The following is a 24,738-nucleotide window of genomic DNA, read 5'->3' as shown; positions in this document are numbered from 1 at the left end:
CTTAAACTTCCTGACTATGAGTGTTTCTCAGACAGAAGATTGACCTTAGTTTTCTGGAGATGACAGAACCCAAGGAATAGAAATGACCCAAGAGTTCAGAGGCTTACTGAAACCCGAAGGCTTTGAGGATGCTAAGAGTCAACAATCCTAAAGTCTCCCTCAAATATTGTCTCTGTGCAAAGGACCCTCTTACTCTCACAACCAAAAACCTTTGGAGTCCATTAGTCTAAATGCTCTTGAAAAAAATTCCCCTTCAAGTCAAGAATCTTCCAACTAAAATCTGGCATCAGTGCATCCTACATTCCTATTGCTCAGTGTAGTTTCATTTTTTGATAAGGAACAAAAGGAAGGAGAGACAGCACTTTTTCCACTCTTGTAGCCCCAGGTTGGGGGGCATTATTAGTTTTTTCTTTCATAATTCTCTGATGACTCTCAAGGCCCTTCCCAGATGACCATAGGATGGATGGGGTCAGGAGTGAGAGCCAACCCTTAAAATGTTTCCAATTTTCCTTTCTAGGATCAAGATATTTGAGGATGTCCGGAGGCTCATCCAGCCAAGTGATATTATAAATAAAGTCGTCTTCAGTTTAGATGAGCCTTGGTAAGTGGTCTTGAGCATCAGTGGAACATGGAAGATGGGGGTGGAGTATGGAATATCCTCTTAATGACATGAGAATAATCATGCTTTATGTTAGTAATCCACCCCTTCTCCCTGAAACACAATCAGAATTCATATTCAAGAATCTGTAAGAAAAAGCTTATCTCTAAGAAATGTCAGGCTATGCCCAAGAATAGCAGGAATGCATGTGTTCACATGTTTCCTATTTCATTACAGGCCGTTGCAAGACACCGCTTCTGACTGCTTGCGGTTCTCCTCCAAGTTTGAGTCAGGAAATCTTCGCAAAGCCATCCAAGTGCGTGAGTAAGTAAGGAAACCCACAAAGGTAGCAGGTTGTGCCTCTCTCCTCCCTATTCTCCGTACCGCGGTCTCACATCAGTCATTTGAAATCAGCCATGGTGGGAGCGTTTATACCCCGAGAACGGGCAAACAAGACACATGAAGGTTTTCCTCTCAGTCTGTTGCTAAACATTTACGGGCACACCACTAGGGGGCTCATTAGCTGATGTCACAGCAAGGTGGCAACTAGAGGTGAAAGTTATGAATACACCTGTATTCCAAATAATGGCTCCATCCTTGGATGCGGGAGTCTTTGGACTGGGATGTTTGTACTTCCGTTGATGCCAGGGCTGGTTCCGTTGACACAGCAGGGTACGTGGGGTCCCCTGGTCCTGTACCTCTTCACGTCTGTTGCTCCCATTGCTGTGAATGTAGGTGGCAGGAACATTGGGCTCCCTGTGGAGAGGTGCGTTACTCTTGATTCAAGGGCATGCGTAGTGCCATGCCTCTCTGGCAGAATCTCTCAATGAGCTCTTATTACTAGACAAGTATTTCACAGGCAAGGAAAGTCTAGGGCTGTACAAACTAAAAAGGGGGAGAGGACACAAAACAAAAATTTTTGGCGCAGAAGAGATGGCTATGGTATCATTCTTCCCTCAATACCAGTGTGGACTCTATTTGTCATATGCCAAAAATCAGGATTTGTCACCCATCTTCTATGGGTGAACTCCTGAAGACAGCAGTCCAGAACAGTTAATGGTGTGGGGGTCACAGACTCTGGAATCAGAATGCTGGGACCACCTCACCCCTTCCCCACCAGGAGATTTCGAGCAATTACCTGACTCTACTCCATGCCTTTTTTTCTCACCCAGAAAATGGGGACAGTGATGGCACCCACATCATAGGGATTTTTTTAACGCGAGTTAGCTAAAAACACATCACGCTCTTAGAATAGTGCCCAGCACACTCAGCATGAGCCTGTCTTCAGGGATGCATATTCGCCCTTGCCAGGGCACAGAACTTCAGCTAGATCAGCCTGTTTTGTATCTATCTGAGGACTCATTTTTGAAATTTTTCTTTTTTGCGGGGGGGGGGGGGGGCAGGTGAGCAGTGATCCTTTTCTGTTTGTTTGTTTTGTACATGAACTATTTCAAGGAAGCCCGACATAAAAAACAAATCCAAGTTGAGCTACATGGGCTGAAGAAGAGAAAGGCAGTTCTGTTAACATTCCTTCTAGGCTTCTTCTCTTTCTGTTGCCAGCTCAGCTTCTACGTCTTGTAGTGGTGCCTGCTTTTATTACTCTGTTTATATATCATGTTTAAGGGATCCGGGAGAGAAAACCTAAGCAGGAGTCTCCTGGGGGGGGACAGTGGTCAGTCCATGATGTGTCTGCCCTGCTGGCCTTGTTCTGGTCTCTCTCTCTTTCCAGATATCTGCCTTTGGCCAGTGTGTAGAATTCTAAACCAATTATGGTCAGGGTAACGGAGTCAGAGGACAGAAAACAAACCTATATATAGGCAAGGAGTTTTGATGATCCATTTTTGGAGAGGATGGTGGGTGTAGGAGATCATTTGAGGGCTGTAGTCTTTCTGGATTTGTCCTTATGAGCGTCACTTGGTGGACTATGCTTCATTCGCTGTATCTCAGGCTCAGTGGTTCAAGGGAGATGCTTAGAGTGACTGTGTGAGCAGTGGGTCTCCGTCAGGTAGCTCTACTCTGCTCTGATATGCCTTCTGCAAAGCCCCCCTTCCAGAAATCTGACTGTACCACTTTGCAGGGGTCCAGAATGGCAGGGTGTGAACAGATCAGGGCAAATACATCACCCTTTCTAGAGGAGCAACTCAAAGAACATGCCGAGGGGATGGAGCAATCATATTTTTGAAAATATACCGATAATAATGTTGAAGTCAAAACTGCATTGTTAATTTTGTTGCTACAGCTCAAAATTGTTGGTTAGCTTTGCAGTTAGTAGTAGAGAGGGGACACGCAAGAGTCTCCTGGGGCACTGGAAATGTCCTATCTGGGTAATTGCCGAACAGGAGTGTCCAGATGAATTTATTTAAATTCACTGAGTTGTACACTTAAAATTTGTACACTTTACTGCATGTAAGTTAGGGACAAAATGAACACACAACTCCTGCATTGCTAGCCTAATTCATGTTTGTTGCTTTGCTGGGGGCTTACCTGTACGATACCGCTTAATCTTTACAGACAGCCCTGCAAATTTAGGCATTATTTCCATTTTCCATACAAGGAGACTGAGCCTCAAAAGTAATGTGCAGCATCAACCAGATGTGATTGAATTTTCTGTGGGATATAGCACACTTGTATTTTTCCTGCCAGAGAGTTTAATTATTAATTTATTAAATCACAGTTTAATAAAAAGATAGGCTGTGGTTGTATAATTGATTCTCCTAATACCCAGAACCTGCTCCCCTCTCCCCACATTTCTATGTCCCGTGTGTCCAATTTTGTGAGATGAGCACAATCACTGTAACTTACCAGCCCACTGAGATCCCAGGTCTTAGATTGGTCCTCTGGAACCTGAGATGTGTAGCTTCTCAGTGTTGGACGTTCCCTTAAAGACTTGTAGCCCTCCAATCTTGTGTCTGACTTTGCAGGCGGGAATACGACTTGCTGGTCAACACTGACGTGAATAGCAGCCAGCACCAGCAGTGGTTCTACTTCAAGGTGAGCGGCATGAGAGCTGCCGTCCCTTACCGCTTCAACATCATCAACTGTGAGAAGCCCAACAGCCAGTTTAATTACGGTATGAGCTCTTGGGCTAACACCCAAGATCTTCTAGACCTTCTACAAGTTCTAGAAGCTAGATCTTCTGGCTAACACTAGGAATGGTGCCCCTCTGTGATTGATTGGCTTATTACTGGAAGCCCTGTTTGGGTTCCCAAAGGGTTTGAAGTTGGGCTGAATGTTTTGGTTGCCATGTGTGGCAAGATGGTGGTCAAGCTGTGGCAGACTACCATCATGGAAGGCAAGCTGGAAGTCCTCACTCTGTGGTGGAATGTTAATACCATGCCTGCCATTCCATTACTTCCTGACTGCCTTGCCCCACCTTGAACTTTTGGAGGTCCATGAGAACCTCTCATTTATTCCTTCTCTTCATCTCCTAAATCCCACGGCAGCAAATATATTGACCTATTTGTCCCAGAAAGGAAAACAGCACAATCCAATTGGATGACATTGATTTGCACTCTCAGAAAATATGGGGAAAGTTCAAATTCTCCTGAATACCTGCAGCCATTTTGGAGGAGAAATTCAAGGGACAAAGTGATTGGCAGCCCACATTGACTTTGAATGTTTCCAGAAATGGAAAATTCTGCATGCTATTGCTGGATCATATACTAATTCATTGAGTGGCTTTGAGTGAGGAATAAATATTCCCATATCTCTAGGTCTAAGCACAGGGTACTGCCTCTATTTTGTACCGACTAAATAGATTCTTGCTGGTGTAGAAAGAGAAAATATGAACCCTGAGTCTTGTATTTGCTCCATGTGTCTGCTGTAACAAATTGTCACAAACTCAGTGGCTTAAAACAAGGCAGATTTACTCTCTTACAATTCTAGTGGCTACAAGTCCAAAATCAGTTTCACTGGGCTACAGTGAAGGTGCTAGAAGGGCCATGCCCACTGGAGCATCTAAGGGATTTTCTGTTTGTTTGGTATTTTTTTCCCGCTGTTTATAGAGTTGTGTTCCTTGTATCCCTTGGCTCATGGCCCCTTCCTCCCTCTTCAAAGCCGGCCGTGTAGCATCTCCCAGTCTCCCTCTGCTTCAGTCACATAGCTTCTCCTGTGCAGTCAAACCTCCCTCTGCCTCCCTCCTAAAAGGACGTAAGTGATTGCATTTAGGGCCCACCAGGATAATCTCTCCATCTCAAAATCCTTAATTTAATTACATCTATGAAATCCCTTTTGCCATATAAGGCACCACTGACAGCTTCCAGGGGTTAGGACCTGGATTTCTCGGAGGGCCATAATTCAGCCCATCACAGCTCTCTTTCCCTTTTCTCTTTTTTTAGTTTATTAATTACTATTTTTTTTTTTTTTAAGATGTGGGGTGTAGGGGCAGAGGGAGAGGGAGAGGGAGAGGGAAAGAGACAGTCTTAAGCAGGCTCGGTGCTGGCTTGGAGTCTGACGCACGATCTCATGGCCCTGAGATCATGACCTGAGCCGAAATTAAGGGTCCCGTTGCCAAACTGACTGCGCCTCCCAGGGTGCCCCTCCCCAGTGATTAATCCTGTCTTTGTTCTGTGCAGGGATGCAGCCAACTGTGTATTCTGTGAAGGAGGCTCTTCTTGGCAGACCCACCTGGATACGGATGGGCTATGAAATCTGTTATTACAAGTAAGTTAGAGTGTTGCTAGCTTCCTTTTCTCTGCTCTTTCATTCTTTCTCAATTTCCTGCTCTTCTGTGTTGATCTGAGAAACCTCAGCCATCCGTCCGTGTCCCAGTGGCGAATGGCCTGCCCTTTAGAAGCACAAGCATGTTAAAGGGCACCCACAGTAGAACCCAAGAAATCTTTTGATTTTCAGAGAAAATCAACACATTAAAACCCTTAGACCTTGTTGTTGGATGTTAGAACTTACACAGACGCAACCTGTGCTTGGTTCACAAGCCTCCGTTCTGTACCTCTTTCCGTGTATCCCAGTGAACAAAAAATCTGAGATGTTCTGGCCTATTCTTACTCATCCTGTGCTCCAGTTTTCAAAAGTAGATGGGAGTGGATATGTGACAGGTCCACTTAGGTAACTATGCCTCCACAGCAAGATGATGTTTTGGAAAAAAATAAAAGAGGGAGCATTTCTAGAGTTCATCTTCAACCCTTGATCGGTAGCCAGTTTCATCAATTTATTCTGTAAAGTTGTAAATGAAATCTAAATTATCCATATCTTTTGATAAAAGAAATGGATTCCCAACCCATGAATTGCTCATTTGTGCATTTTCTTTTGATGGAAAATAAAAAATATACATTCATAAGAAAGAAAAAGGACAGGAACTGTTAGGACACACAGGAAATATGTAATTATTAGCTCATTGCTAATTTCTTATAAAAACTGATAGGCTAGCACTTGTTTTATTGGATAAAGCAAGGTGTATCTCTCTCTGATATTACAAGAGGACCCTAAGAAAAGTATTATCAGACATTCTAGAGTTTAGGATTGTTATTAATACCAAAAAGAGAGAATATATATATACTCTCTTGCCTTTTGGCTTTTGAGACAGGACAGGAACACTGACAGAGCAACCCAATTCCTGACCTTTCCTATCTATCAGACACAAAGGCAAAAATCACCATAGAGATAAGTACTGTCTACAAAACAGGGAACTGGGCTGACTTACAGTTTGTAATAAAAGAGTTGGCAGTCTTCAGTCCTTGATGTATTAGGATATGGATCTGGGTGGTATTTTCATCATATTCTTTAGAACAATAGCAAAATATTATGATTTTGTTGGTTTTCCATTCACCTATATGGCAATTTCTCTCTGGCCTCTATATCTAGAAACTCCCAGGATCTTTTCACATTCCAAAGAGATTTAGACTAAAAACCATCTCAAAGTGGAGGAAGACAAGAACTACAAGGAAAAACAGCAAAAGCCTAAATTTTGAACCTTGGTGTGTCCTGTGAAAATAGTAACCCTAAATAAACATGAAAGACCCAGCTTGCTGCCTGCTTGGATCTGGAGCTTAGTAAGAGATTGGACAAACACAACATTCAGTATTCTCTCCCAGGGGAGTATAACTCTCCCTGGAGGCTGTTCCTCTGGGAGGGGGGTAGTAAGAAGCAGGCTTGTGGGGACTAAGCATCTGCCAAATAGAGAAGGAAGAAAGAAGGCCCACATCCAAAAACACAGCCTTGGCCTCAGGAAAGCCAAAGTTAATGTTAATAGCTGTTAGATTCATTAACAAGACAATTGTTATGTGATTAAAGAGCAACAGAGGGGTAACATGAAAACCATGAATGTGTAATGTAATTCATTTTTCATATTGCAGTCATGAATACAACAGAGATGAATGGATAAGATTGCTACATTGTAATGTAGTTTGTTTTACAATTATTCACCACATTATGATAACATATTTCTAATAATGTGATTTAACAACAGGATACATGTGTGTATCTCTATTCAACCACAGCTCAGGACACCTCTCCCTACTGTAGAATGCCTTAGATTGTCAAACATATTTCTCCCTTTATACCCATCACAGTCTTTGAGTTGATTTGCTCTAGAAGATGTGTTCGCTTCACCCCTGCCTTTATTCTCTCCAGTGTATTAATTTGAGAGAACTTTACCTCCTTATTTCTCTGTCTCCAGCACATCATCAGGAACTCAGAAGTTGTATTTCTATTGTGCTGTTAAGTTCCCAGATTCTAGACAACAACAACTAACAGTCTATATTGTGAGGTTTAGCTTAATTTAGGAAATATAGTCTATCAATCCACTGAAGTAGGCTTCTGCAAACTTAACTACCTTGCCAGAAGTTAAAAGCAAAAGAATGAGGGAGGTGTGGAGCTCTTCCCATTCGGCAATTGATACTCAGCTTCCTGACACATGAAAGCCAGAGACGTATAATGCAATGCGTTGTTCATATTCCAGCTCTGGAAACCCAGCAGAGAAGAATGGATACGATTGCTCTACTGTAGTTTGCTTTATAATTAGGCATCACATCAGGTTGACTTGGACCGCAGAAGGACAGTGGTGTCAATCCCCATATTAAACCTTAAGACAACTGAATTTCTTCCTTAGTACCTAGATCATATCCATTTGAGGAAAAATCTGATACTTTCTCCTGTGTGCCGTTGACCATCTTGCCCCTCTCCCGGAACCCCTTCTCCTCCAGCCCATCCCCCCTCCAACCCACCTTGCAGACCAGTAGTCCAGAAAGTAAAAGGGATCCTCGGGAGGGAAGGACGTAAATGAGCAGGCTCCTTTTTCCATGCCTCTCATAAAAGTAAGCAAGGACACTTGCACTTCCTGCTTTATCGACTTCCCCGCTTTCTGCTTCTTCCTACAATGTACACAGCCTCGCACCTTTCCGAATCCTTTCCCAGCTCCGGTCTAAAGTAATTTTGCTGCTGAAGGGCAGAGGGAGGGAAGCCGCACGCTCAGAGTGGCCATGTAATACACAACGGCTGATCTCTTCTGACATTTATCTCGGCTCGTGAGAGGAGATGGAACAGCTCACTCATGAAGATGAATGTCATACATGAGCTCTGCCATCATGCATCCCTCTGAGGGATCTCAGGAGGGAGATTTGGCATTGTATGGAATATTAGTAATGCTGCAGACCCGGGGAAGCCCGGTGGCTTGGCTGCTCTGCCTTATTAGACCCACGTGAAATGATGCACCCTTGTTAAACAGAGCCGGGTCATTATAAGATTATCTACTTCACTCTCTATCTTGGCATTTGCTTATTTCATGCACGCACAGGGGAAAAAAAAATGACTTCCCAGCATATTTTTAAGTGCAAATGGAAATAGATTGAGTTCATAACTATGCATTTGTGTACTTTGCTCCTTGCTTCATTGAAGGCTTTATGATTATAAAAGTGTAGATTGGTCCGAAGACAAATGGTTCAGGGAATGGAAAAGTGAAGGGGGGAGCCTTTTAACTGGAAAAGCTGGCTCTACCCGACCTTGGGTCATCTTTGACCCAACATCACCTATTTAGGATCCAGCAAATCAGAGAATGCCCTTGATTTTCACCCAGGCTTCTTCTCCATCCCCAAGAGCAGATCAAGGAGAGAAAGTTCTTCGAATCAGACTTCCAGCACTCGTCATCAGTGGTGTGACTTTGGGCAGATTATTCCAGCCTCAACCTCTGATCCCTCATCTGTAAAATGGAGCCAATAATGGAATAATGAAATGAGGAAAAGCAGGTGGAAAGTTGAGCGCTGTGTCTGGTGCATAGTAGATGTTCAGTGAATGTCAGCAATCATCCATAACTAGTAGAAACTTCTTTGTGGCACCAATGACATAAAGAATCAGTGAAATGTTTCATTTTTAGGAGCTCTCATCTGTTTTATGTTAGATTCCTTCTGTTACTTTAGACTTTAGGTTTGTAAGCAGCCCTGATTTATGAAGACCAAAACTTCACGTTGTTACTGGCTAAATTGGGCCAAAACACTTCTTGTCATCTTATCCATTTCCAAGACAAAGGTGATGTAATAAAAGAGATCTTGGTTTTGGAGTCAGCACACTCGTGGGGTTGATCCTACTTGCTGTGCTTTCTGTTGCATCATATCCGTGATCCTCGATTTCGAGGATCTGTAGAGTGTGTACAGTAACACTTAACCTTAAAGATATACCAGTAGGATTAGAGGTGGAATGCTTTAGGTGTTCTAATTACTACTCCTGGAGTCCATTTATCCTACAGACTTTAACCGTACAGCTGCTAAGTCCAACTTCTGTGCCAGATACACAAACCAATAAGCATAATCCCTGTCATAAAGGGTTAGCAATGAGGGAGAGACAGAGTGTGGTAAGAACTATGTAAAAGAGCAGATATCAGAGAAGGCTTCCTGGAAGAGGAAACCCTTGGGTTGAGGCTTGAAGGCAGAAGGAGTTGTCTGAGTGAGGTAGAAGGAAAGGGTTTTCGGTACAAAGGAAGAACATGGGAGTCACTTAAAATATAAAGGATGAATGTTACTGCCTTGCAAACATCCCTCAGCATGTTCACATCATAATTGGTGAAATAAAAATAACTTGTTGTTAGAATATAACTAAGTCAATCAGAGAAAGAAATGTATCATATGCTCTCACAGATATGAGGAATTTTTAATCTCAGGAAACAAACTGAGGGTTGCTGGAGTGGTGGGGGGTGGGAGGGATGGGGTGGCTGGGTGAGACATTGGGGAGGGTATGTGCTATTGTGAGTGCTGTGAATTGTGTAAGACTGTTGAATCACAGACCTGTACCTCTGAAACAAATAATACATTATATGTTAAAAAAAAAGATAGCAGGAAGGGAAAAATGAAGGGGGGGGAATCGGAGGGGGAGACGAACCATGAGAGACTATGGACTCTGAGAAACAAACTGAGAGTTCTAGAGGGGAGGGGGTGGGGCGATGGGTTAGCCTGGTGATGGGTATTAAGGAGGGCACGTATTGAATGGAGCACTGGGTGTTATACGCAAACAATGAATCATGGAACACTACATCAAAAACTAATGATGTCATGTATGGTGATTAACATAACATAATAAAAAAATAAAAAAAAAGAATATAACTTTACTGTGGACAAATCAAATTGTTGCAAGCAAAGGGTTTACTTTAGAGATTTATCGAACATTTCACTTTGAAGAAGGTGATCTTGGGAAAGCACAGAGGTCCCTGAAGAGGAGCATTTTTTGCTATTGGTAGGGTCATCTGGATTTTCCTGCTCCCCATGCACGGCCCCCAGGAGACTCCAGTGGGGAAGCCTGACATTTGCTTTAGGCTCAGCTAGAGTTTCGACCCCAGGCTAGGGTTGTCATGGAATCTCCTTTAGCAGAACCTCATCATCAATGAGGTGTTACCCATTTTTAAATCCCAGCAGTCCACAACCATCCTGGGGAGGGCTGGCTTACCAGCGAGGAGTATGTATGTATGTATGTATTTATTTAAAAGATTTTATTTATTTTTGTGACAGAGGAAGAGAGAGAGAGAGAGAGAGAGAGAGAAAGAGTGAGCATGAGCAGGGGAGAGGGAGAAGCAGACTCCCCACTGAGTAGGGAGCCCAATACAGGACTCAATCCCAGGACCCCGGGATCATGACCTGAGCCGAAGGCAGATGCTTAAGTGACTCAGCCACCCAGGTGCCCCAGTGAGGAGCTTTTAGTCTTGCCCACAAGATTCTTGCCCACCAAGCTATAGTGTGTGTGTGTGTGTGTGTGTGTGTGTGTGTTGGGGCTATGAGAAGGTGGATTTCATACAACCGAAACAGCTGTTCAAATTCCTTACACTTCCCTTAAATCACTAGAACGTAGGTCCACAGAAGTTCCAAAACTAAGAATCCTTTTATTTTATTTCTCTTTCCATTTCACTGAAGTTGTTCCCTCCCTGGAGTCCAGGTTTGATATGAATGGTGGAAAGAGCCTAGGGATGGGGATTTCACATTCTTGGTTTCTCTTCCTTTCTGGCTCACTCTGATGGCTGGTGGGGTAAGGCTGAATGTGCTTACGGTGAATGTCCCTGTTATGTGATTTCAGTGTACTTAATGGTACAGCGGGAAGTGGACCAGGAAGCACGGCTTATGTCAAAGGAGACCACCCCCCTGGCCCTCAGGGAAATCTTTTATACCCGAGGAAGGATGCAGGCTCTGTGTCCCCTCCTTGTGGGTGAGGAACTTGGGGATGGAGAGGCCCTAGGTGTTATGTTTCCATCTGCCTTTACCTTCATGAATATGAATCTATGGGGCGTGTGCCCAGGTGTCTGCTCGTGTGTGTGCTTACAGGTGAAGTGCTCTTCCACATTTTGGTTGGCGGTCAACACCTTGACCATTTTGACTGTCTCATTTTGTGTCACATGGGTCATCAGTGTAGAGAGGTGTAATTGACCAGTTCCTGTTGTTCAGGGCGGTCTCAACTGGATGAGCATTTGCAGGGGAGCCTTTTATGAGTGAAATCGGAAAGAAAATAAAAGGTAGAGCCATGTGGCTTGCATGCTTTCTGAGCTACCATCTGCTTCTCGATACTTTCTAATAACCAGAGCCTTAGCTCTTAAACAAGTACAGAACTTTGGGGGAAATATGGAGAAAGGAGATCCAATTAGGTATCAAGATCCAGATGGCACCCTGGGTGAAGATGCCTTTTTGAAGTTGCTAGTGCTGGAGTTACAGAGGAAATTGGGTCCTATTCATGTGATCTAAAAAGTGACAGGGAGAATCACTTGGGGCTGACATTGTTAGGGGTATCCTTCTCTCCCTATGATGACCAGGGCCCTAGGGTGCTGTGTTGGCAGAAGCTGAGGCAAGAGAAATGTGTCAGGCCATAGTTTGTGGGTCTGCCATTCCAAGTTTTATTAATATTGAAAACCCACAAAACCACAAGAAACAAGACAGTCTGTTTTCTGTTTCTTCCTTTATTGCTTGCCTGATTTTTTGTTTGTTTGTTTGTTTGGTTTTTGCTTTGGTGGGGGGGGGGTGGCACGTAGGTAGCAAAAAGGCAGAAAAGAATAAGCTGTATTTTTTTTTTTTTTTTTACATTTTGCAAGAACAGACATTCATTACCTGCTATTTCTTCCCTCTCCCCACCCTTTCCCCCAATAAAACCCCAAAGCACCACGGACAAGTAAGCCAACATTGTAAATGTTCAAAGGTGGAATTACATCTTTCAGTGTCCGGGGCGTATTTTGCATCATAATGCAGTCTTGATGATAACATTTCTCAGGAAAGCCTGCACAGCTGCCTCCGTATCAGCAGCCAAGGCGCGGGCATAACTGGCAGTGTATGGGGAAAATATTGCTCGGAATGTACTTCTGGGTGCAATTTACTTTGATACTGTTCTCTGAAGTATCAAAATTGGTCCTTCATCTTTGACAAAGGAAAATGTGCGCTCTGAAGCTATAAGAAGCTGAACCACATATGGGGTGACAAATGTATTCCTTTGGGAAGCAAGTATTGTATAGTGGAATGAACAAAGTCTTCGCAGACAGGCAGATCTGGGTTCGAGTCCCATCCTGACCACTTTCTAGCCTTGCCACCTTTGACAAATGAATTTTCCTAAGCTATTGTTTCTTTATGCACACGATGGGCTGTTGCAATGATAACATAAGGTGACACGTGTTAAGTGTTGAGTTGGAACTCAGAATATAGTAGTAATGATTATTAATGAAACCACTTGGCAGGCAGAAGGGAAAGGAAGAGCTGAACTCTGTGGGGTCTGGGGAAAGGCAGGGACTGGGGGAACCCACATTTGGGTAATAAAGGGTATGTCTGCAATTGCATCTTGGGATGCACAGAATTATTCACATATCTGTCTGTTTTATAGCTCAGTGACTCTGTAGGCTTCATTTTCAGACACAGCAAGGAAAGGCTTATGGCATATATGCCACAATTAGGAGACAGATGGACTTGGGGCGTCTGAGTGACTCAGTTGGTTAAGCGTCTGACTCTTGATTTTGGTCCAGGTCTTGATCTCAGGGTCGTGGGATCGAGCCCTGTGTCGGGCTCCGCGCTGAGCATGGAGCTTGCTTGAGATTCTCTCTCTCCCCCTCTCCTTCTGCCCCTCCACCCCAGCTTGTGTGTGCTCTCCGCCTCCCTCCAAAAAAAAAAAAAAAAAAAAAGAGACAGATGGACCTGCCTAGATGTTGCTGGTTTGGCTCATGACCTGGCAGTTTCCCTGTTTTCTAAGTTTCACCCACATAGAGTTTCGAGTGAAGAACATGTTGCCGGTATATAACATGGCAGGTTTATAGCATCTGGGACCTCTCCCTCATTTTCCCTTCTCCTTTCTCTTTTAGAAATCATTATCGCCAGAGTGCAGCCGTCATGGGGGGAGCGTCTAAGAAGTGTTTTTATACCCTCACCTTTGTGGTCACCTTCCCGCACAATGAGGATGCCTGCTACCTGGCCTACCACTATCCCTACACCTACACAGCCCTCCTGGTAACGTCCTCTTGACAGCATCACCCTGGCCGGGCTGAAGGGGCTCTTCAGGGTTTCCCTGGAAACATTCAGGAGACCCTGGCATCCTGGTGGGGAGCTATTATTGCCTTCCTAAGGGAGCCAGCCTTTGCTGTCACCAATATGGTGGCTTCCTGTGGGTTCCAGCTTCTTCTGCGGGCCAAGCAGAACCCTGGGGTCATGACCAGGGATGTTCTGAAGACCCAAGTGGCAGGCAAGGCTCTGCATTGGCAGGTCGAGTGTAGGAGGAGGTGGGGCCGTGTCGTAGGGGCTCTGTCTTTAAGAAGCCCTCAAGTTTAAACATGAAGTGGTGAGATTGGAATGAGATGATCTAGATGAAATGGGGGGGAAAAAAAGAAAGAAAGATGGTTTCTAAAAAAAATAAAGAAATAAATAAATGGGGGTAAAAATCATAAGGTCAGCCGAGAGGCAGATTTGAAGCCCATGGCCCCATTGAGAGGAGTGAAGCAGAAGGTAAAGGAGTGGAGAAGCTGGAGAAAACCACCTGAGCCCGTGAGCAAGCAGCCACTTCAGCTTTTCTCTGCAGTGGTTCCCATGGCCTTGAGCAGAGGTGCTAGAAGGATCCAGGGTGCATGAGAGGTGTGGAAGAAGTCAACACCAAGTCACTGCAAACGAGGGCCTCAGTCTGGCTATGAGAGGGGTGTGGAGTCAGTCAGTCCAAACCTGAAGTTAGCATTCCTGTGTTCGGTCAGGCCCTGCAAAAGCCTCACTGGACGGATCTGAGCAAACTGCTGAAACCGTGCAGTTTCCTGTCATTTGGAAAAGTTGGCAAACTGTCCCTTTCCCCCCAGCTATTTCATGGCTCTCCCGAGGATTAATGAGCTAGAAGTATCTTCTGTAAAGTACTCTCATCCTCTGTGTTAATGCAAAATGTTATTAGCGTATTTATAATAATACGTGCTGTGTGTGTGAGTGTCTCTCTCACTTGGCCTGAAGGATAAGCTTTTTCATTGTAAGTCTGTGATAAGGAGTGGGAAAAGATGATAACCAAGAACATCCCTTGCCTTCAAAAGGCATGTCCAGGTATAAATGGAAGTGTTTCTCCATCGAGAAGGCATATCTGAAACCGCTTGCCTGACTGCTGCAGGAAGGTGCATCTGCCCTGCTCCCCATATGTTGTCTTGCCTAAAGAGAGATTTTTTTACTGTTTTCCAGATTGCAAAAGATACACAACTAGTATTATTTGTGTTTCACACTTAGGGATCTCAAGAAGTTAATCCAACAAATATACGTCACGAGCTACGCCGTAACAAGCTATGTTTATTATAAAACATGCTTTTCGCCTCTAGGGATGTAGAGCAGGGAAGATTCATGATCCCCTTCAACAGCTGCTTTTATTGTCTTGCCTAAGAAGCGCCGTGTGTACAGAGTCGACTGGGGAAGGGGACTCCTCTTTGCGTGTGTGTTTTGCCTTTTCTGTTGGGGGAAGCATCCAGGGGTCCAGGACCCTGTTCTTTTCCCTTGTTGTAATATCTTAGACACTGATGTGATTCTCAGTGGCAGTTTATATAAAACTTTAGAGCTTGAAGGGGTTTGGGAAATTGTTTGATGCACCCTTGTCATTTACAGATGCAAACATTGAGGCCTAGACACCTCGCATCTAGCTAGTGGCCAAGCAGGGAGGAGCACCAGCCTGGGATCGATGGATATTCCTGTTCCCTTTCTGCTTTTCTGTAGAAAAAGTGTAGAAGAAATTCAGAGGAAGTCCTGCTCTGGGATCAGATTGGTATCCTTGCCTGCTCTGATGGACAGGAGCTACTGTAACGGCAGTCTACTTCTGTAGGTACGTGTAGTTATCAAGTTACGTGATTGTATAATGTCAGGTGGTTGGGTTCAAGTCATCAGCCCATGGTTTTTATCTGTAACACTGAGTGCCATGGATGTGGTTCAGCAGGATCATGTTGTTCCTCAAACACAGTCCCATTCTTACCCCAGGATGCTCTGATGGGTTCTTGTGAGGTGCCTGCAAGCTGTTTCAAAGTCTAGAACTTACAGTAAGAAGCCAGATGCAGTTAAGCTCTGGCTGAAAAAGTTTCAGACTTTGAATCAACTTGCAGGCACCTTGCAAGAACCCATCAGACCATCTTGGGGTACGAATGGGACCGTGTTTGGCTCCCTCTCTGTTTTTATCTTATTTTCTTTTTCCTTTCTTTCCCCTATGCTCATCAGTTTTTTTTCTTAAATTCTACATGTGAGTGAAATCATATGGTATTTGTCTTTCTCTGACTGACTTATTTTGCTTAGCATAATGCCCACCAGCTCCATCCACGTCATTGCAAATGGCAAGATTTCATTCTTTTTGATGGCCGAGCAATATTCCATTGCATCGACTTAACTCTAGGAAACACACTGAGGGTTGCTGGAGGGGGTGGTGGGTGGGAGGATGGGGTAACTGGGTGTTGGGCATTAAGGAGGGCCCTTGATGAAATGAGCACTGGGTGTTACATGCAACTGATGAATCACTAAACTCTACCCCTGAAACTAATAATATGCTATATATTAACTAAACTGAATTTAAATAAAAAATTAAAAAAAAAAAAGAAAAAAAATGGGACCGTGTTTGGGAACAACGCTATCCAGCTGAACCACGTCCGTGGCACTCAGTGTTATGGATAAACACCCTGGGTTGATGACTTGAACCCACCATCAGAGATTGTACAACCACACAGCTTGGTGGCTGCATGTACCTATAAAAGTGGGCTCCAGTTGTAGGAGCTATTGTCCATCACAAATTACGCCTCAGGTCCAATTAACTTTTGTGCTCTTGTCAGACCACAGGGTCTGAAATTTACAATCAACAAATAGCTTGGGAACCAGTAGAGTCAGGGGTGGGGATAATTTTGTCTTGAGGGGGGACAAAAACACAAGAAAAGAGGAGCCCCCTCCCCTCCCATTTCCTTGGTCTCCATGAGAGGGAGAGAGAGAGATCTTGTGAATCGATGCTTACTGGCTTGTTCCTTACCCTGTTGACTGGGAATCTCTTCCCATTGGGGAAGTTTGAGGAGAGTTAATGAAAAAGAGACAAAGGAAAAGGGATATGTTTTCATTTCTCCTAAGCGAGCAGAACAGAGTAAGAAGGACATCTGTTACTTGAAAGTGAAAAATGGTAGTCCGTTTTTGGTTTTACATTTCCAGTAATGCATGGTCTTTGTTCTCTCCAGATTTAAGACTATAATTGACTCTAAGACTTCTCTTAAAAATCTCTTCCTCCCATCCTGGACACAATGAGTACATTCCATAGTGCACACTACTCATTTTTATTTTTGGACCTGTCCTAAGGAGAAACAGTTTTTCTTCCAACAGATCAGTGATAAATTAAATGTGAATGATACCCCAAGGGCAGAATTAACTGCATGTTACTTGGGGGTGATGCCGAGGGGTGCCGAGGGATGGAAAATACATTTCTATGTGGAATTCATAATTTGTAAGTCTCCTATAATATGGATTATGTTTAATAATTACAGACATTTTTATAGTAGAGGACATGTGTATTGGATGTTTTTCAACATGAATACAATTTTGCAACTTAAAAAATTTTATTATTCTCTTATAATAAGAGAATTAGCATTTGGTTCTTTCAAATTGATATCTTCCAGATGCTTGCCAGGAATTCTGTTAGATAATTGCCCAAATTATAGTATTAAGATAAAGCAAAAAGAAAGAAATATTATTATAATTATGAAGCAAGCAAATGGAATTCTATTTCAACCATTCATATCAAGCTGTCAATAATTGCAATGATGGTTCAAGTGTTAGCAATACTCATTAAAGTATTTGGATTATGTTGTGGATTGTCCCAAGGTAGACAGCAGTATTGGTTGAAAATGGGGCCCCAAGGGAGTTTCTGATGGATGTTTTAGAGGGCAAGGAAGTAGGATCTCACTGGGAACTTATAACAGTACAAGTTGGCAAGAAGAAAAATGATCATAAGTAGGGTCCGTATGTTCGCAGAGCTTAAGGCTCTGAAAGTTTGAGCAGGATTTTTCAGCAGACATATATACGTATGGTGGCAGGTGCTCCCACAAATATCTTCAGAGATGAAATGGAGTATAGTGTAGGGAAAGAGAAAGAGAGTGAGAGAAGGAAAGAAAAGAGAAAATTAGAATGTCATTTGCACAATCTTTTAGAAGGGCTCAGCATATAAAAGCAATTACTAGTGGGTTGTTATGAAGGGTAAATGACTTGATACATGGAAAATTTTAGCCAAGTGTGTACGTGTAGTGAGCGATATTAGATGGTAGGCATCAGAGCATTTATTCTCTTTTTTATAATTACGTGTGATCATTTTCTCCATCAGGCTGATGGGAAGATACCCATTCCATAACTTAAAATTAAAATTCTGTAAAAAATCCAAATAAAGGACCACAAAGAAATAAATACAAAGGCTACTGATGGCTGTCTTCGGGTAGTTCATTAAAATAATTTTTTAACTCTCTTTTCCAAATCATCAGTGATATAACTTCATTTATTTTTAATGGAAAAAGGATATTAACATCATCTTTTCTTTCTTTCTTTTTTTTTTTTTTAAAGATTTTATTTATTTATTTGACAGAGACAGAGTGAGAGAAGGAACACAAGCAGGGGGAGTGGGAGAGGGAGAAGCAGGCCTCCCGCTGAGCAGGGAGCCCAATGCGGGGCTTGATCCCAGGACCCTGGGACCATGACCTGAGCCGAAGGCAGACGCTTAACGACTGAGCCACCCAGGCGCCCCCATCATCTTTTCTTTCTAATTGGCAAATCTATGAGCAGACACCTGGAGACGAATCATTTCTCTCCCTTCTCAAAGTAAGTCTGTTTAATGTAGGGAGAGTGGTACTGGCAGACAGGGGCAGTCTGAGAGAGCCCATTAGAACCCACTGGCAACACGCTCTATGGCTTCTCTTATACATGTCATTTGCTTTTGTCTTGTGATGAGGAGCCTTCCAGTCTCCAACGAGTTTATTTAAGTGATAACTGAGGACTAGTCTGTATACAAATAAAATCGGCCGTCTCCTTAGGGGTGAGCTTTCTTCTGAATTAGGGGGACAGAGAGGATAGGAGTTTAGGGGCTAACAATGACAAACGAACGATTTTGGGCACAGGTACTTCTCACTTTATCAATAGCTGTTGGTGGGGTAACCTGCTGAGGTCAGTGAAATCTTTTCTGGCAGTTTTAAGGGAGTAGCTGATAGAGGAGAAGGGGGCAAAAAGCTCGGCTGCAGCCTACCTTATCAGCCTGGCATCTTTCATGGAGAGGTAGGATTTGCTTCTAAGAAGACAGTCTTTCTGGGGCTCCCATCATTGCCTTGAACTCATTCCCATTTTTGTAAAGAAACCCGCCCCTGTGGCTTCTGCGGGGCTGCGATTATATGTGGTTGTTGGCACATGCGTTCTGAAGCCCTGCTCCTCTCATCATTGATCCCAGCAAAGTCCAGTTACACATGGCCTTGCTGGACTGGAGATGGAGCGAATGCTCCATCACCTCTAAACCATTTTCTGGAGAACAATACAGAGCCATTTCTGCAAAAGGAAATCCTGCAGAAGTTTATAGCTGGTTTACTTCTGGAAGTCTTCTGTATGACTGGAATCAGGATAATGCCTAAGAATGGAGGTGTTACATATTTGGTGGCAGGTGGAATGGGGCAGAGATTTCCTTGAGGGGTGTGGGGAGGGTTGTATGAACAAGTACAGTTTACAGAAAATGAACTTCAGGGGTGCCTGGGTGGCTCAGTGGGTTAAGCATCTGCCTTAGGCTCAGGTCATGATCCCAGGGTCCTGGGATTGAGCCCCGCATCGGGCTCCCTGCTCAGTGGGGAGCCTGCTTCTCCCTCTCCTGCTCATCCTTCTTGTGCTCTCTCTCTCTGTCAAATAAGTAAAATCTTTTTAAAAAAGTGAATTTCAGCTAAAAGAAAATAGGCATTTGTTGAGTTGTGATATTATTAATCATAAAAATACAATAATTAAAAATTTAACAGAGAATTCATAGGAGAAGAAAACTTTGAAACCTTGCTTCCTCCCGCATTTGCTGCTAGGAGGCGTGCTAAGGTGATATTGTTGTTCTTGTTTATTTGAGTAGAGCTGATGCACGATGTTACATTAGTTTCAGGTGTATGACACAGTGATCGGACACCTCTGTGTGTCATGCTGTGCTCACCCCAAGTGTAGCTACCATCTGCAAGGTGATGCTGTTTTGAAGGACGGTGTTCACAATGATGTGTTTGTTTGTTTTGTTTTGTTTTGTTTTTTTACTTTTTTCTCTCATACTTAATTGTGTTTGATGACTTCTATCTTAGACAAACTGCTTCCAAACCCGCTTCCTATATATGATTTCCAAAATCTAGAGTTTATTACTGTTATTTTTTAGATTTGGCATCAGACACCAAAGAGCTATGGCCTGTGTGTAACCTTGTGACATCACAGAATGATGACCAGTACTTCTGTTGAGAAGCCTCCCCCTCACCCTCCACCCATCCCATAAGGGCCCTTGTAGCCATAATGAAATGTCAAATGAATAACTTTGATGGCAAAAAAAAAAAAAAAAAAAATCCTCATAGAAACAGTTCAGCAAAGCCTGCATTTTCCAAAGCACATTCTATAGCATTCCAGTATCCTGAGATCTTTAAAGAAAAAGTTTAGTGGTCGTATAAATTCATGAAGCGCTGTGGGCTAGTTTTTCATCTAGGTTCCATGGTGCATATTGGCGAATGGAGGAATCTGAAAAGTTCTGGGGCCATGAAAATGCTTTCATTTTCTTTAACTCCCCATGTTTTCTGGCTGTGAATTTCCCACCCCTTTACCTCCCTCTCCAAACCCCAGCACTTAGTAACGTCCGACAGAATACATCTGGGGAAGATGCTGCAGAAGAGAATATTGCTTTCCCAGTTTAGGGACCTGGAATCTTGGGAGTAATCATGAGGCAGGTGCCACACAGTCTGGATTTCAGTAATAACCAATAGCGGGAGCAGCTTTCACCCAGAAACTTATGAAAGCGATGAAAATAATCTGTTTACCATCACAGAGAGTTTCATCTAAATTCATGACTATCTTCATTCCCTTAAATAAGGTTCTGGAATTCCCCTTTACCGGGATGGGTGAGACATGGCTGACAGCCTGAAAGGGACATTTCCGTTCTTGTCCTGGGCCATCTCTCCCAGGAGACCAGATGGCCCTCTCCTTCTACAAGGACTTTAATTACACTGATTTAATATTGATTTTTCCTTTTTATACATGAATTTCTTCCATGAGCTGCTTTCAGGAGGATATTTTTCTATTCTCTAATGTTTTGATTTTTGCTGTATTTCAAACCATTTTTACATATGCCTAATTTCATTAGTTATTGTCAGATAATGTGGTTTGTATAGTTTATACTTGTTGGGGGGAAATTTAGGGAACTTTTAAAAAGCCCTGTATATGATTAATTTTTGTTACAGTTCCATGGATGTTTGAGGGAAAAAAATGTTCTCTGTAGAGACAAAGTTTGACATTTATCTATAAAAATAATATTGTTCAAACACTCTATATCATTATGTTTGTGCAGCTGATTTATTCAACACTTTCTTGAAGAGTCTCCCATTCCTTGTACCATTTTTACCCCTTCTGCCTTTTTTTGCGCTGTATATTTCAATCTATGTTATTTGATTCTTAAGATTTATGAGTTTTATATGTTCATTGTGAATCGTGCCCTTTATCAAAATAAGATTTTTAAATCCTATTTAATGTACTTGGTCTTAAGTATGACTTTGTCATATATTACGATTGCCATGCCTGCTTTAATTTATGTTTGCTTATCCTTTAAGTTTCAATATTTCTCTCCTAAAATATTTTAATGGAAGCAAACAAAATAGATCATTTAGGAGTGCTTTTCATACACATTATGTATTTTTCCTTTCTTTCAAAGTACTTGTTATATACAATATGCAATGAGATTTAAAAAAATGAATCTGGGAGTTTTTGTCATGTAATAAGGCTGTTTGATCTATTTATACTTATAGCAAGTTTTGGTGTTACTTCTGTCATTTTGATTTTATGCTATTTTCTATTTCTTTCTTTCTTTCTTTCTCCTTCCTTCCTTCCTTCCTTCCTTCCTTCCTTCCTTCCTTTCTTTCTGTCTCTCTCTCTTTCTGTCTCTCTCTCTCTCTTTCTGTCTTTCTGCCTGCCTGCCTTCCTTCCTTCCTTCTTTCCTTCCCTCCCTCCCTCTCTCCCTCTCTCTTTCTTTCTTATGCAACATGGACGACCTTATTTTCTTTGACTTTTTCCCCCTTAGTGTTTATAATTCTACTAGTGTTTCCCTTTTTGTTCTTAAAAACAGATTTGAGCCTATATTTCTCTATCAATATGAACAGCTAAAATTGAGTATTTCCTATATGATAGGCACTTTTCACACACAGTATATGGCTAAATTATAGCAACCACTGAATGAGGTGGGTATTTTTATATCCCTTTGAAAGATAAGAAAACTGAGTCACAAAGAGGCTAAGTACAAAATTTACATACCTTTTCCAGAATCTACAGCTCAAATTTGAATCAAGGCAGTTTGACATAAGAGCCTACCCTCTTGCTATATTACCTTACTGTTTTCAAGGATGATATGATATCACTATGTCTATGTAAGTTAAGAAAGTTCGTATTTTGTTTTAATTTATTCTTCCCTTGCACATCTCTTTTTTTAAAGATTTATTTGAGAGAGAGAGAGAGCACAGTGGGGAGGGGCGGAGGGAAAAGGAGAGAGAAACTTAAAGCAGACTCTGCACTGAGCGTGGAGCCCAATGCAAGCATAATCCATCCCATGACTGTGAGATCACAACCAGAGCAGAAACCAAGAGCTGGTTGCTTAACAGACTGCACCACCCAGGTGCCCCTGCACATCTCTCTTAAAAATTTTTTTTAATTTAAATTCAATTTAATAAACATATAGTGTATTATTAGTTTCAGAAGTAGAATTCAATGATTCATCAGTTGCATGTAACACCCACTGCTCATTATGTCAAGTGCCCTCCTTAGTGCCCATCACCCAGTTACCCCATCCCCCCACTCACCTTCCCTTCAGCAACCCTCAGTTTGTTTCTAGAGGTTTGCCTCCCTCTCTGTTTTCATTTTATTTTATTTTTCCTTCCCTTCCTATATGTTCATCTGTTTTGTTTCTTAAATTCCACATATGAATGAAATCATATGGTATTTGTCTTTCTCTGACTTATTTCGCTTGGCATAATACCTTCTAGTTCCATCCATGTTGTTGCAAATGGCAAGATTTCATTATTTTTTTTTAATTTTATTTTATTATGTTATGTTAATCACCATACATTACATCATTAGTTTTTGATGTAGTGTTCCATGATTCATTGTTTGTGTATAACACCCAGTGCTCCATTCAATAGTGCCCTCTTTAATACCCATCACCAGGCTAGCCCATCCCCCCACCCCCCTCCCCTCTAGAACCCTCAGTTTGTTTCTCAGAATCCATAGTCTCTCATATTTCATCTCCCCCTCTGATTTCCCCCCCTTCATTTTTCCTTTCCATCTTTTTTTAAAAATTTTATTTTTTTTAATTTTATTTATTTTATTATGTTATATGCAAACAATGAATCATGGAACACTACATCAAAAACTAATGATGTAATGTATGGTGATTAACATAACATAAGATTTTTTTTGATGGCTGAGTAATATTCTATTGTGTGTACATATATATATATATATATATATATATATACACACACACACACACATACACACACACACACACCATGTTTTATTTATCCATTCATCTATCAATGGACATATGGGCTCTTTCCATATTTGGCTAGCTATTGTGGACATTGCTGCTATAAACATTAGGGTGCAGGTGCCCCTTCAAATCACTATGTTTGTATCCTTTGGATAAGTACCTAGTAGTGCAATTGCTGGGTTATAGGGTAGCTCTATTTTTAACTTTTTGAGGAAACTCCATACTGTTTTCCAGAGTGGCTGCACCAGTTTGCATTCCCACCGACAGTGTAAGAGGGTCCCCCGTTCTCCAAATTCTCACCAACATCTGTTGTTTCCTTACTTCTTAATTTTAACCATTCCGACTGGTGACTGCATATCTCTTTTTAATTTCATTTCAGAACCAGATGATATTAAGATTTGAAAATCTTATTTTTTCCCTACATAATTATTTTTATAGTGGCATTATTATATTTCTATATATTTACATTTGTATTATATTTGTATTTGTATTACATACTTGTATTATTATTTTATATTTGTATGTTTGTATTTTATGTTTGTATTATGTAGTAACCATGTTTTCAGTAGTCATGTAGACTCACACCTTGTTTAACTGGACTGTCCTATTACATTGTTTCTTAGTTTGATTTTGGGGCAGCTGAAGTATGTCTTCAAGGTATTATTTAAAGATAAGGTGATGTGTTTTCTGAGCTCTTGCCTATATGAGTGTATGCACCACATGTGCTCATGCACAAACACTTGGCTGGTTATAGGTTTACTGGATAACAATCCTGTCTGCTTTCAAACACTAAGCAGTAGTCCTGTCATCTAGTGTTGCAGAAGGAAGTATGACCCAAGTATGATTTTTTGTGTGTACATATATGTCCATGTGTAGGTTTATCTACACAAACACAAACACACATGCCTACTTTTTAAAAGAATCTTAATGGTAGGGTGCAACCCCCGATTCTGCCCAATAAGGAGTAGTGGTGTTGATTTTAGTTAGATTGGCAAATACACAAGACGAGGCTTTCCTAGAGCCAAACTTACTCATCCTTGAGAAAGGACACAGGGCAAGCAACCACACAGTATGCATGGAAAGGGCTTAGTGAAGACTCCCAGGTATGGCTCCTTTGGCCCTAGTCACTCTTGACTACGGAAGTGTGTGGTCATGAGAGATGAAGCTGACCCTTGGCCCCAGGGTTTCTTCAATTTTCATACCTAGGTAGCTACATAGGCCTTTTGGTTATGTGTGTTTGTGTACATATACTTAGTTAATCACTTTGTCTTCTCAGGGGTGTGAGACTACCTTCCAATCTCCAGCCAGTGCATGTCAACAATATCTGGTACTCATTATTCAATGAACAATCCCAAGAATGAAGTACAAAGGCTTGGTTGGGTACATAGGCCTCAGTTGAATTCTCCTCTTGAATCTGAGCTAGACATGCTCCTTCTAATTCCATTGCTTAGTATTGCGTCAAATGATGGTCCTAGAAATATCACCCAAGCAACCTG

At 42.1% G+C, this 24,738-nt stretch overlaps 1 protein-coding gene across 1 annotated transcript in view; it reads left to right on the top strand.

Moving 5' to 3' along the window:
* The window catches only part of AGBL1 (ATP/GTP binding protein like 1), a 582,976-nt gene that overhangs the window by 212,971 nt on the left and 345,267 nt on the right, over positions 1-24,738 (top strand). Inside the window, exons 12-16 of the mRNA XM_032391919.1 lie at positions 518-601; positions 836-922; positions 3,520-3,668; positions 5,173-5,260; positions 13,356-13,500. Of these exons, the coding sequence (XP_032247810.1) occupies positions 518-601; positions 836-922; positions 3,520-3,668; positions 5,173-5,260; positions 13,356-13,500 (553 nt within the window). The remainder of the gene's footprint in view (positions 1-517; positions 602-835; positions 923-3,519; positions 3,669-5,172; positions 5,261-13,355; positions 13,501-24,738) is intronic.

The sequence above is a fragment of the Phoca vitulina genome, unplaced genomic scaffold (assembly GCF_004348235.1).
Source record: "Phoca vitulina isolate PV1807 unplaced genomic scaffold, GSC_HSeal_1.0 scaffold65, whole genome shotgun sequence".
NCBI classification, from domain to species: Eukaryota; Metazoa; Chordata; class Mammalia; order Carnivora; family Phocidae; genus Phoca; species Phoca vitulina.
This window is presented reverse-complemented; position numbering and strand designations above follow the sequence as displayed.